Raw genomic sequence first — 14,835 nt, 5'->3', positions numbered from 1 at the left:
AAGGAGGGATGCAAGAACCCCATATAAGGTTCGGCCAGTCAAGCACCGGTGCAGCAGGAGTCATAAACATCTTAGCATTTTTTGCGGTCAAATTACCATCTGTCGAATGCTGCCAAGCCAAAAAATCAGGGAGAGGTGCAGTTGGCAGCACCACCGTGTCCAAAAGATGAGACACTAGAGGCAACAGAGAACCTGGGAGAGTAAAGTTGCCATTTTGAATAACATCTGCAACCATTCCCGAGAAACAAGAGTGAAAATCCGGGTCAATTTGCAGAATATCAAAAAGAGGAATGCCAAGCCAATTGTCTGCCCAAAAATTAATCTTCTCACCAGTACCAACAATCCAAATGGAGTTAGAATGAATTGTGGAGAGATGCATTTTTATGCCACACCAAATAGAAGACTTCATATACCTCTGACAAGGCCGCCCATTTGAAAAATATTTGTGCTTAAATAGAGCGCTCCACTGACAGTCTGCCGAGACCAGCTCCCAAGCCAACTTTAACATTAAAGAATCATTAATCATGCGAGTTGATTTAATATCGAGACCTCCCGCAGTCCAAGAACGACACATAATTTTCCACGAGACCGTGCAAATTTTCCTAGAAAGAACATCCCCACTCCATATAAAGTTCTTAATCCAGGAGTCTAGAGAACACAACAAGCGACGCGGCCACATGTAGACGTTGAAAGAATATACTAACATACCATGTATAATTGATTTAACCAGCTGAATACGACCCATGATAGAAAGAGTAGTTCCTTTCCAAGTTGCGAGCTTAGCCTTAATTTTGTCAGTGATGGAGAGAAAATGCGAGGCTTTCGGCTTCCCTTTAAATATAGGACAACCTAGATAGGAAAATGGAATGCACCCGGCGCTAAAACCAAGCATGGCAGCAAGCATTTGAACACGAGCATTCGTCATTGCACCCGTAAAAAATCTGCTCTTGGAGCGATTGACAACCTGCCCCGAGACAGCGGAGTACTCGAGGAAAATATTTAACAAACATCTAATATTCCTCTTTGTACCTGTGCAAAAAATCAGAATATCATCAGCATACAAAATATGAGTAGGAAAAGGAACCCCGCGAGCATAGACCATAGGGGAAATGCGGCCCTCAGAGTGAGCAGCAGAAATAGCCCGGCTTAGCACCTCTTCAGCGAGACAGAAAAGAAGAGGGGACAGGGGGTCTCCTTGTCGAACACCACGAGAACAAGAGAAAAAACCCACCGCTTTTGCATTCACCAAAATAGAGAGCCGGGCAGAATATAGAATAGTCCGAATCCATTGAATGAAAATCAAGGAGAAACCAAACTGTGTAAGAACAGCAATTAAAAAATCCCAATCCAAAGTATCAAAAGCCTTCGCGATATCCACTTTGAGGGCAACATTACCACCGCACTGACGCCGGTCCATACCGTTAATAGCCTCGGATGCCAAAATAACACACTCAGAGATGTTTCGCTCTTTAATAAATCTGTGTTGCTCAACGGACACAATTCGCATGGCTATAGAAGCCAGTCTGTCAGCAAGGATTTTAGTTATGATTTTAAACTGAAAGTTGGCAAGAGCTATGGGGCGGAAATCACCCATGGTTTTAGCGCCTAGAACTTTGGGAACCAGGACAATTAAATTAGAGTTAACGTTCGTAGCAAGAGAACCTGTTGTGAAAAAATCCTGGACAGATTGCACCACATCCAATGAGACAATATCCCAGAAAGTTTGATAAAAATGCCCACTAAAACCATCCGGACCTGGAGAACCGTCACCATTAAGATCAAACACCGCAGCCTTTATCTCCGTGCTCAAGGGAACACGACACAAAACATCATTCTCAGCAGAAGTAATCAAATTAGGAATAAGCCGCTCCACCATATTATTAGAAGCACAAGAGTTGCGGACACTAAATATGGATTGAAAATAAGATAAAACATGCGCCTCAATAGCAGCAAGATCAGTAATAGTATTGTCTCCATCCTGCAGCATGGTCAAGTTTTTAGAAGCAGCACGCACCTTCGTGACTCTGTGGAAGTAAGAGGTATTGCGATCCCCATGGATGAAATTTTGATTTCTTGCTTTTTCTTTCCAAAGAGTGTCTTGCGCATTCAATGCTTTAGTGAGGAGAAGTTGAGCCTCTAGATCCTGAGCATAAAGACTATCTGTAATGCCATTAGTGTCAATAAGCAGTTGAATACAGTTAACCTCGTCAACTGCCATGCGCACCTTACTATCCACATCACCAAAAGTAGTTCGATTCCAAGCCTTAAAAGCATTCTTAAGATTTTTTAATTTAAATACGAACCATACCACTACCACGGACATGTTTGGACCAACACTCCAAAACAAGGCGCCTACAATCCTCATGAGTGGTCCATGTCTTGAAAAATTTGAAAGGGGCTGCATTTCTAACACCGTGACCGTCAACAGAGATTAGAAGAGGATGATGATCCGAGTGATGACGAACTAGAGAACTACAGGACGTGCGCTGCCAAGCATTCAACCAATCAACGTTACAAATGGCCCTATCCAGGCGGAGGGCGACGTTCTCTAAACCAAGCCTCCCATTAGACCAAGTGAAGAAAGATCCAAAGGAAGGAAGATGCGATAATAAGTTGGCATTCGACCATTGAAGAAAGTCCGAACAAGATAACGAAGGAGGAGGCCGACGACCCCGCTTCTCATGCCCCCCTAAAACAGCATTAAAATCCCCCACAAAAAGCCAGGGGCGGTGATACATACCAATAAGACGCGTGAGGTCAGCCCAAAGATGACGGCGAGACAAATAAGATGTGCTTGCATAGATTCCGGCAACATAAACATTAACTTGCTGAAATAAAATTTCCAAGACAATACATTGGGAGGAAACAAAAATGATGGAAGGGCTGATGTCTCTTCCCCAAAGCACCCAAAGAGTAGGAAGCAGAGAGCCTCTATCATTAACACAGAATTTTAGAACACCAATACTATGCCAATACCAAGCCGGGATTTGGGAAATATCAATCATTGGTTCCGCAATAAACAGGAGCAAAGGCCTATGAGTTAAAAATAAATTCCGTAAAGTAATACGGGTATCAACATTACCAATACCTCGTACATTCCAGAAGAATATATTCATTGAGGAGGAGGTGAGGACGGCCCCGTGGAGCGGGTTTTGTAAGGGGTTTTGCCATCAAACCTGTGTTTTTTTAACATTTGTTGTTGTTTTTTGGACAATACGGGCACAAAAGGATTCTCGGCCGAGCGTTGATCATACTCCTTAATTTTCTGCCAAATATCTAGATCATTTTGAATACAAGGATTATTATGGACCATGCCTTCCTCTCGGACAAATACAGGTCTGTTTGCATCCTCCATCTCCGCGTCGTTTGAGTCGACCGGTTGAACAGGCGGAGACTCCCCCTCAATATGAGCAACAACAGAGGTTGTACCGTCATCAACACCCTGGGAAGATTGTGTGCTTTTGTCTCCTGGGTCAGCAAAAGGCACCTCCGTCTCAACAACATGCTCCCCTTGCAAGGGGGAAGTAGTAGCCATTGATGTTACATTGTCAACTGGCACAGTATTCCCTGCAAGAGATAACTCGGCCACCGGATCTTCAAATGTCGCCAATGTCAGAATAGGTCCCAAGGAAGGCGAACTCTGTTGTACCTTGTCTGTAGCATTTTCAGCATTCTCATGCAAAACCGGCTGCTCTAGAGTAGGGACGGCAAAGGCTTTGGAGGAACCAGTTCCTGAGGGGTTTTCCTTCAGCGGCATCCAGTCAGCTGTTTTAGTCGGAACTCTCTCTTTTCCCTTATCAACAGAATTGTTATCCTTTCCTTGATTGCTTGCCGCATCCTTTCGAGGATATAACCATCGACACCTAGAGACATCATGGCTAATGCTTGTACAATGCTTGCAAAAATCGGGTAGTCCCTCATACTCAATTGCCAATGGGAATGCAAAGCCTTCACGTTCCACCATAATCTCATAAAACAAATCCTTCGAAAGATCTAAGTCAACAAGGATGCGGGCATAATGACCATATAGTCTGTGACGTGTCACATTATCAATGAGTAACGGAGTACCAACCGCCCCAGCAATCTCATACAATGTCCTCTCCATCCAATATTCTTGTGGTAATTCCCATAAACGAACCCAAACCTGAGTGTGAGTTTGTCGTTGCGTGTGCATGTTAAAGTCCTTCTTCCATTCAAATAATCGTAGCAGGCCTGGTTTCAAACTAACGGTACCGGCTGCCCAAACAGATTTCATATCCTCAGGCGTATTGAAGAAGAATTCATAAAACTCTCGGCCGAGGGAAGTTAAGTGCCATGGCCCTTTCACTTTCCACAGTTTCTGCAATTTGGCCGTAAGGTCCTTGGAAGAGATAGGCTTGTCTCCCTTGTTCAAAACTACCCTACCTCGAAGATTGGTTTTGCAGAAATTCAATCCACGAACATAGACATCGTCAGTAATTTTAACAGAGAGCATATCACCACGAATGGACGGCACCGGGAGTGGTTCCAGGGTAGCTGAATTACCCTGAAGGGCCTGAACAAAAGAAGGTTTCGGCGCAGCTGTAAACATCCGAGCAGTAGGAGAAGCAGTGGGCAACACAGACAAAGAGACGGGGGAAGCAACAAGCCCAGGTTTGATGGGCGACGGACCTATCTCCGCCTGCCAGTCAAACATGACCGGAGCAGGAGAAACACACCGGCGCAAGAAGAGAACGGAAGAAGGAGTGCGAGAGCAAAAACCCTAGCAGAGCGAAACCCTAGCAGAGCCTATTATAATTGTAACCCTATTAGAAATATATATGTTATTTGATTTAGAAATATATATATATATATATATATATATATATATATATATATATATATGCTATTTGATTTAAAAATATAATATATGTTATTTGATTTAGGAATGTATATATGTCATTTGTTATAGAAATATATACACGATTTGTTGCAGAAATAAATGTGATTTGTTATAGAAATAAATGTTATTTATTGTAGAAATATGTATGATTTGTTGTAGAAATATATATAATCTGTTATAGAAATATGTATGATTTGTTATGGAAATATATATATATATATATATATATATATATATATGTTATAGAGATATAATTGTTATTTATTATTGTTATAGAAACATTTTATATATATATATATATATATATATATTGGGATAGAATATTAATATTTGGATTTAAGAGAAAAAAATAAGTAGGTTAAAGATTTATATAAATAGGAGAGACCTAGTTTAGAAAAACATAACGTACGTACGACTGCTTTTGGAGAAAAGGGAGAAAAGCCAAGAGAAGAGGGAGAGACCTAGAGGGGCTGCGATTTCTTGATTATAAGGTAAGGGTGAGACTAACTTTGCAATTCTATTAAGTATGTGAATCAATGGTTAAGTTTAACATGAATTAGGATGAGTTTAAGAAGAATCGAAAATTAGGTCAAATTGATAGAATTGATGACGATTGGTACCACATGCATATAAGTGTCTAAGTTGCATTGTCGCATATGTCGAGTCAAGGTCGTTGTTGATGAATTATCATCCATGAGTTGTTAAGTTGTCGATGAATTATCATCCATGAGTTTGTCGAGTTGTGTTCTACCCATGTATTGTTAAAGAAGTACCTACGAAGATTATACGATGTGAATTATATGATGTTGACTAAAATGTTGCTATGTTGTTTAACATGTTGATTATGATACTGTTATGTTGCTACGTTGTTTAAGATATTGATTATGATATTGTTACGTTGCTATGTTGTTTAAGATAATGATTATGATATTGTTAAGTTGTTATGATGTCGTGTATAATTGTTACTATTAAGTGATGAATATGTTGTTCTATATATGATTAATATTGTTAAGTGAATATTATGTTATGTTATTGATGATGATCGAATGTTGTGATTACTTGGTAATTGTTTATCAAAGATGCTAGGATGTTTAAGATGATATTGTTTAAGATGTTTATGTTGAAGATTTATGATGTTGATTTTGGTGTTAGTATGTGTTGATTATATTTTCATAAGATGATGAATACGTTGTTGTTATATTAATACAAGAAGATGAATATGTTGTTGTTATATTATTATATTATGAAGAGATGATGTATATATAATTATTATTATTATTAAGTGAATATCATGCTATGTTGTTGTTATATTATTATATTATGACGAGATGATGTATATATAATTATTATTATTATTAAGTGAATATCATGTTACGTTGTTGTTATATTATTATAAGAAGATGTTTATGTTATGATGTAGATAATTATTACTATTAATGAGAGATGATTATATTGTGTTGTTTTAAAGTTATTAGTGATGATGATTACATGATGATATCTATGAGTTGTTAAGTGTACTTGATGATGTTTATGTTAAATTGATAAGTTGTCTTTTATTAATGAATTGATAATGAGATGTTTGATGAATAATTATTATTATGAATTAATGATGTTGTTATGTTGTATATGAATTAGGATTAAGATGTTGTTATGCTATATATGAACTATGACTATGATGTGATGATCTATGTTTGTTACGATTTGGTTAATATGTGTTAAATGATAATTAGAAGTTGGTTGAGTTATTAAGAATTATTACATGAAGAATTATTATTACTAATAGATGAAGTTATTTGTGTTGTTAAATATAATTATTGAATTATATGCTTGATATTATTGTTTTGTGAAATCTCACCCCTTCTGCTTGAAAATGTTGCTCTTCGTATGAGTAACTTGCAGGTATTAATGATTAGTAGGAGTGGTGGCTCAAGTGTCCTTAGGTGCTCTGATACGTAACGGGATGGGAATTTGTTATTGCTTTCTAATCCTTACGTATTGTTTCTGAAGAGTTATGACTATGTTTTTAGAATGGATTTTTATGGCATAATTGTAAAGAGGCTTTAGTGCCAAAGACTGTTTTGATTATTGAATAATTTCTGCTGCGAAGTATTAAAGACTTTTTAGTTATTGAATTTTAAAGGATAAATAGTTATTTATACAGTTTATGATTTTAAGAAAATAATGTGACATTCCGTTTAGGTGAATTACTCTGATTAAATAAATGAAATTTTCGCGTTGGGAAAACGGGGTGTTACAAAGGAGACGGTAATTGTTCTCGTGAAATGCGGCGCCTCATTAGGGGGTCGTTGGAGGTTGCGTTTACAGCGTAGGATGCACAGGGGCGTGCTTTAGTGGGGTGGTGTGCACCGGAGTTATTATGCTCACTCTGATAGCGTGTCTTGATCCGGAGGACTCTTTGTCCACGTGTCAACGTTGAATTGGCTTTCTAGCAAGTCCAGAAGAGTTGCCCCCCAAGCAATTGTTGTCTTTATGGCGCAATGGCTTAATGTGTGAGTTGCTCGTTCATAGGCGTCCTCGAGTGTTTGGCGCCTCCGAATACTTTGGAAAAGGTTTCTTTGTTGTTCCATGTCGAATTCAGTGGCACCCTGAAAATATGAGAGGGAGTAGTTGGCATTTAATGGTTGATTTAAGACGTTTATGATAGGATTGTTGTTCGGTTTAACTTTCCATGTGTTAGCAGCGTGGGGTACACGCGTATTGGGGTAAATGCTCCACAAATGGGTAAAGTATTATGACAGTCCCTTTCGAAAAAAAATAGAATGTTTTAACAAAACATGAATTAAATATGAATTGTTATGTTTTTATTGCTTAAAATTTCATATTTAATTCATGTAATTTGTTAAAAAAAAATTATAAATTTTTTTTGAGAGATTTTCATAATATTCTACACATTTATGAAAAAATTCATTAAAAAAAAAAAATGTGAAGCTATGTAGCTTTAGGTCATTGTTTTGATGATGTTTGGTTGATAGGTAATAGTGTTTATTAGATGTCATTTGATGATGTTGTAATATCTTCCCTTGTGTCAACTTGCTCCATGTGTCCGATTTAGTATACACACATTGAAATGATCTTTGATTTTGGAAAAAGTGAGTTTCTATTATTTTGATTCGATTCAAATTGTTTTGAATCGTATCACTAGATCCTTCTGTCATGTGCCTTGCAATTTCGAATCGATTCATATATTGGTGAATCGTATCATGCATGATTAGATTCAAACTATTTTGATTTGTATCATTGTTTCTCTCTGACTTTGTTTTTTTGTCTTAGTGATTCGATTCACATGATCAGTGAATCATATCAATATTCATTCTGAGCAACTTGAATCGATTCAATATAGATCTGAATCGTATCAATCTTCATGCTTCTTCTTGTTTGTCGTTTTGCTGTCTGAATCGAATCACACATTAAGTGGATCGATTCAGTACGTTGTACTTAGCCAAGATATTGCACTTGCCACCCTTTTCTATATATACTTTTATCCTCCTAACACCCTAACTACTGAATCATTTGTAGTTATTCTCTCTAGAGTCTCCAAACCTCATTGTCCATTTGTTCTTGAGATTAAACACTTTTTCTAAGAATCATTGTGGTCTTTTGAGTCATAGATTGCTAGACTTCTATAGAGGTTGTAAGTTGTTTGCTTTCAAGGATATTGATTGGGAATCAATGATCTAAAGTGAATTGAGTAATTTCATTCCACCTCTAAGGGTATTGGGTTTCTTTCTAAAGTTCTTGTATTGAAAGGGATCCAACCACCAGACGGAGCAACGAAGGGTTTGAGTGAAGAGCTTCAAGGATTGCACGGGTGATTAAGGATTCAAGGACATCAAGAAGCACCAATTTCAAAGGGTATTTGAAGATTGGGGGAGTGGTTTCATATGAATTGAAGAGCTAGGGGTAATTTGAAGGAATTCTTGTAATCACATTGTAATCAAACATTCATATTCTAGTGGAATTCCTTGGTGGAGACGTTTTCCATCAAGGAGAGTAGACGTAGCCCGAAGCGAGGAAGAAAGGGTGAACTACTATAAAATCTCAATGTCGTTTCTCTTCCCTTTCCTCTTTAATTTTGCTAATTGTGTATATGCTTGCTTGATAAATTGTTGGAATAGAAATTGAACGTGATCTTGTTTCAACTTGTTAAACTTGACTTAATTCATTGAATTAGGTTTTCCCTTAATCTATATTGATCACATTTGAATTTAATCTATTGTCAATTTATCAAACACATATACCTTGTGTTCATTAGTATAATTGTTTAATTGCTTTTAGGTTTGGTTTGAGATTCGTCTAGTTTTGTACTTTGTGTGAGATTTATTAATAATAGATTGAAAAAGATTTGATTTTGAATCTCTCAAATCCTACTTAATCATATTATTATTGCTGAATCATATTATTATTGCATAGTCTTATTACTTTTGTCATTGCCATTGAATCAAGTGTCATCTTTGTTTTTGAAAATCACTTTCGCTAAAAAATTCGATAAACTTTTAAAACCCTATTCACCCCCATCTAGCGCGTATCACCTTGCCATGTAGAACAACAATATGAAGGTTAGACATAAGTTGACTAAAAACAATGGACCAAAAGTAATGATGAAAAACTAAAAAAAATAGAGATTATAAGTTTAACAAAATTTTTAGAGGAACTAAAACAAAAAGTTAATATATTTTAATAACCTAAAACATATTTTTTTACAAGATGAAATTTATTGCATTTCATTTAAAATAATAGTAGAGATATACGATGGAATCTTAAATATCAATATGGAAACTAACGCTATGAGCGACTTTGTTTGCTATGAGCGACTTTGTTTGTTTGCCTCCGAATAAACCTAACAGCAGATGTTACTAATTCAAATCTAACTTGTGTCTACAATCATCAATCACTACACTATAATTAGAAAAGCCAGTTTTACCACCATAGAAACTACCCATCACAGTCGCTATCGATGTTGGCTACAGGGACACATCTAATTCGCATGCTTCATTCAAAATCAAGAATTTGAATAAATTTTCGATACAATTCTTCATTTGATAATTGAGAGATGTTTTCAGTTTTTGCAGCGATTTGAGAAGTGTACAACAAACAAGAACGGAGAACAACGGCTCTAGATAGATAAATAGATTTTCTACATTGAATAGTTCTTTGATTATTTTATTTTTTTCTATTTTAAGGTGTTTCCAATTGAGTTTTGGATAATGGTAATGTTTTTGAAACTTGATTCATGATTCTCACCCTTAGTTGAATTGTGAATTATGGATTTACATTTTGATATGCTATTTTCGGATTGCACTATTAAGAGTTCCAAAGTTCTCTTGACTATTCTTGTATGGATTGGTTGTCAAGAATCATTTGTATGTGTTTGGATTATTGGATATACTTCTTCATATTTGGATAATCGATAGATGCATTTATCCATTTTGTAGTGAGCCGAACTCTCGATACCTAAAACAATTTGCAATTCTTGTTTCTTGACATTACAGATAAGAACAAGTTTCGTCTCATAGATAGATAAGAACGAGTTTCTTGACATTTTGCAATATCTATAATGATTTCTTCAATTAGTCGCACTTTATTAATGTAAGTTTCTATTTATGGATTCATGCCCTTGGGGCACTGGTTAGTAAGACCCTATTTTTATTTTATCGAGTTTTGATTCGGTCATCTCTAATAAATTATTTTTGTTTCAATCTTTCTTTATAGATTCTGTGAGTATTTTTCTATTCCCTAGTTAGTAATAGATCATGAGCGATACGGAAATGTAGCGATTCCCCTAAAAAAAGAAAAAGCCTTTCAGCATTCTAGTTTGCATGGTCAAATAGTTGATCCCATATACAATAAACTTAGGTGGGTTTCTAGTATAGGTGACTTTCGGCGATGCTGCTATTTACTGAACAAGTTTGACTCCAATTGAAATATAAGACAAATATTTGTCTAATTAATTTAAAGGGACGGTGCGTAGCTTGCCTATATGCTTTCGGGCGGTCCTTCAAATATCGAGGACTATGATCCAACTACTCGCTAGATTTGTTGTTTAATCTTTGGTGTTGTAGGAGACGGTATACTTTTTCTCTCATTTCTTGATTTTTTGTTCCATTAGTTTAATTCTGGACTCCATGATTGCTTAATTTCACACAATCACAATTTTCTCGAGTTTCTTTTAAGGACCGGTTATCAGAATTTATTTGTTTATATTTTGGATATAATTCTTCATTTGATAATGGAGATATCGATTTATCCGTTTTGCAGCGAGTTGGGAAGTCTTGATATCTAAAACGTTTTGATACAACAGACAAGAAGGAGAACAACTCCAATGAATCTCTATTTATTATTTCTATTTCCGGGCTTTGATAGCAAAGGCATACAAATTGAATTTTGAACTTGTTTTTCTGGCTGCAGCAATATCTTCATGGTATGGAGCCTTTTATGTTTTGATTTGGTGATTTCTATTAAACTCTTTTCATTTTCAATATTTCTTTATTCATTATGAAAACATTCTCCTCTTCTTGTTTTTAATCTTCATGTAACGCATTCTTCATGTAACACATTCTTATTCTTTTCTGGTTGATTTGTTACTATTTATGTGTAAGTAATCCTTAATTAAAAAAAAAACATAGATATAAACTATGTTGATACTATTACTTTTGATTTTGGGATTTGCTTGTTAGACATACTAATTGAATTTTGAACTTGCTTTTTGTGCGGCCTTCATAGCATATAGCCTAAAGTTTTGATTTGGTGATCTCTAGTAAATTCTTTTGGTTTTAACTTTAAAATGTCAATTCATTGATTCTGAGGAAATATTCCATGATTTGGTGTTACGGTTCAATTTTCATTTGGTGATAAATTGTTTTGGTTTCAATCTTTCTTCATTGATTCTGAGAAAATATTCTACGATTTGTTGTTAGAGGAGGAGGAAATCATTTTTATTTATTGATTCTGAATTTCATTTGTTTTGTGTTGTTGGTTTTTTGTTTTTATATTTCTTAATACTTGGTCAGATTGTTTGCTTCATGAGTTTGATCTTCTTGTGTTCTTCATTATGTTGTTGTCAACGTGATCGCGAGGGAATTGATTATTACTATGTTCTCTCATATTGTAGATACGAAGAATTTTAAAAATTCTCTTGACTCTTCGATTACTTATTGGTTATCAAGAATATTTTCTATAATTTTTGGGATATAATTCTTCATTTGATATTCAAGATTGTTTATTGCAGTGAATACTGAAGTCTATACACCCACAAGAAGAAGAGCTCCAGATAGATAGATATAAATCAAATTTCTGGACTTCGACTAAAAGACATACTAATTGAATTTTGAACATGTTTTCCTGCAGTGTGGTTTGTCAAACTAATAACCTAATGTTTTTGACACTTGATACATGATTATCACCCTGGTTGAATTGTGAATTGGAGCATGTACCTTTTATCTGCAGTTTAATGTGTCATGAAAAAATATATAATGTAATCAAGGGTACAAGTTTATTTCGGCTCACTTTTCATTTCACGGTCACCTGATCAAGCATACAGATCGTGAATCTTTTTTATTTTATTTATTCTCGGCTTTATTGTCCAGTCTTCTCGATTTACTCCTTTATGATCTCCATTTCAGTGTCACATGTGAGAGATAAGTTTATCGATGTGCAATTAGGGTTGGTTGTTACATTTGAAAAGTCCAGCCTTATTTTTCTTACCCCGTCATACTACTGTTTTCTTACATTTAGATTTTTGATATGTAATCTGATAGTGTGATATGCTTATGAAATTCTGGATAAAGTGGCAGTGTGGGACAACTTTACGGGGCTTTCTCAATAACTGTTCCGCTGATTAGCCTTGGTTTTAGAGAATTGTGGTAATCTCCTTTCTTTTTATTGGTTTTTTTACAACTATTTGTCTCACTACATGTAGGTTTTTGACATGTAACCTAACAGTGTGATAATTTACACAATTCTGGAGAAATTCGAACATTGTAGGGTTTTCTTTGCAACTATGATCTGCTGATCAGCAGCTTGGTTTCCAGAATTCTTTTTTCTTTTTCTTGATTTTTCTATAACTATTTGTCACGGCGTAGTTTTTTTGAACATGTATCATTTGGTGTTCATAGGGTAAGTGTTAAATTAAATGGGTTTAGTGAGCCACATAATCTCTTCTTTATTACACTGAACCTTGTTAATTTTGATGTCTGAAGATGAGAAATTTGATGAGCGCTTCTGCTCTATGTTCTAATTTACATGTATCAACGGTTATATATCTATTTTCAATTAATTTGGTGATCTGAACTTGGATGTGAACATTTCTGCTTCCATGTTTCTTGATTCTTCTCACAAGCTTGGGTTTGATTAACACAGAGACCTTCTCATTCATCCTTGGGATATAAGTAGTCATCTTATACATACGTATGTATATTTTTGTTCCCGAATTGTTGTTCTTCAATAGTATACAAGCCGGTATTTTTGTGTTTCTTCAATTGTGTGTTTCTGTATCTGGAACCTAAGAGCCAATCTGGTTTACTCTTCCCTTCCGAATACGAGCTACTTTTGACAACTTTGTTTGTTGTTTGTTCTGATGATTTGTTTGTAGTTAATCTCTTATTTTTGTTTGGAGATCCTTTCAATAATCATTTTTTATTGTTTTGTTGTTTTTATTGTTATTTTCCATTTATGATGATGATGATACACCTTATTGGATATATCCTCTTCAATAAGTGGCAGGGACTCCTCTGTGTTAGGAGGAAGCTAAAATTCTCTTTCATATTGGTATATGACGATCTTGTAAATTGGATGGAAATTTGTTCCAAGGAATCATCATCTTCTGCAGGTTGTTGTATACTGTCGACTGCAAGCTATAACTTGGTCATCTGTTTACATCCCTTTCATATATATGTTCTTCGGCATCTATTTTTGTACTTCAAGATCATTTCGCTTTTTGATGTTTACGTCAATTCTTTCTTTGTATTCTTTCATACATTATTCTCATGGCTGGTTGTGCTTTTCCCTGTTCTTCTGATTCTGAAACTCTTTCACCATTAGAATCCATGAAACAATTGCTGGAAAAAGATGTTGATTTTGTTTGTTTTGATCACTTCCACACTTTGTTGGGAAGGGATAGTTGTCCTCTAATGTGTGTGTTTTGCGGTTTTTATGATTAAGTATTAGGAACACTAGTATGAAGCATAAAAGATTCTGGAGTACATCTCTTTTCCTCGGGAATGAAGAACATGAATATGAAGCATACATGAACTCGTGATTTTGATAGGTTTTGCTTGTTCTTGAGACTGTTGCTCAGATTTCTTTGTTCTATGATGGATCAATTTCAAGCTTTGTTGTTTTCGATTTCTTTGATTTGCTACATCAAGGAGATCGTTATGGATTGGCGTTTTTATATGCATTTTTCGGAAAGTAGATATCAAAAATTTCACAATTATCTTGTTCAGAAAAAAAAGAATTTCACAATTATCTTGAATCTTCTTTTTTGGATCAGCTTTTCAAGACTTATTTGTTTATTTATGGATTATTGGATATAGTTCTTCATAATTGGATAATTGAGATATGCGTTTATCCATTTGGCAGTGAGTTGAAGTCTAGAAATCTAGAATGTTTTACAATTCTTAACACAACAGATAAGAACCGAGAACGGCTTCACATATATAAATTGAATTTTTCAATCATTCATTTTTGGTTGTTTTAATTTCGAGCTTTGATTACGAGATAATCAAAATTATAATCTCCTTCATAGCATGGAGCCTCGAGTATTGATTTCGTGATCTCTAGTAAAATCTTTTCGTTCAATTTGTCTTTATGAGATATTTCTCGATTTGGTTATTTACTCTGGTGTTGCAGAAGAGGATGTGATTTTGATTTGTTAATTCTGATGTTTTCTTGTTCTCGTTCATGTGTCCTACTTTCTTTTGTTTCTTGATTTCTTGGCAAGATTGTTTGCTCTGTGA

The 14,835-nt window shown here is 35.3% G+C and overlaps 1 protein-coding gene across 1 annotated transcript; it reads right to left on the bottom strand.

Annotated features, from left to right (window-relative positions):
- Window positions 1–2,291: 2,291 nt before the first annotated feature.
- On the bottom strand, window positions 2,292–3,116 carry LOC112416576 (uncharacterized). Its single transcript, XM_024770818.1, has one exon. The coding sequence runs from the start codon at window positions 3,114–3,116 to the stop codon at window positions 2,292–2,294; it is 825 nt and encodes a 274-aa protein (XP_024626586.1).
- Window positions 3,117–14,835: the final 11,719 nt, after the last annotated feature.

This window comes from Medicago truncatula, chromosome 7 (assembly GCF_003473485.1).
Source record: "Medicago truncatula cultivar Jemalong A17 chromosome 7, MtrunA17r5.0-ANR, whole genome shotgun sequence".
Lineage (NCBI taxonomy): Eukaryota > Viridiplantae > Streptophyta > Magnoliopsida > Fabales > Fabaceae > Medicago > Medicago truncatula.
The sequence above is the reverse complement of the archived record's forward strand: the minus strand, read 5'-3'. Positions and strand labels throughout refer to the sequence as shown.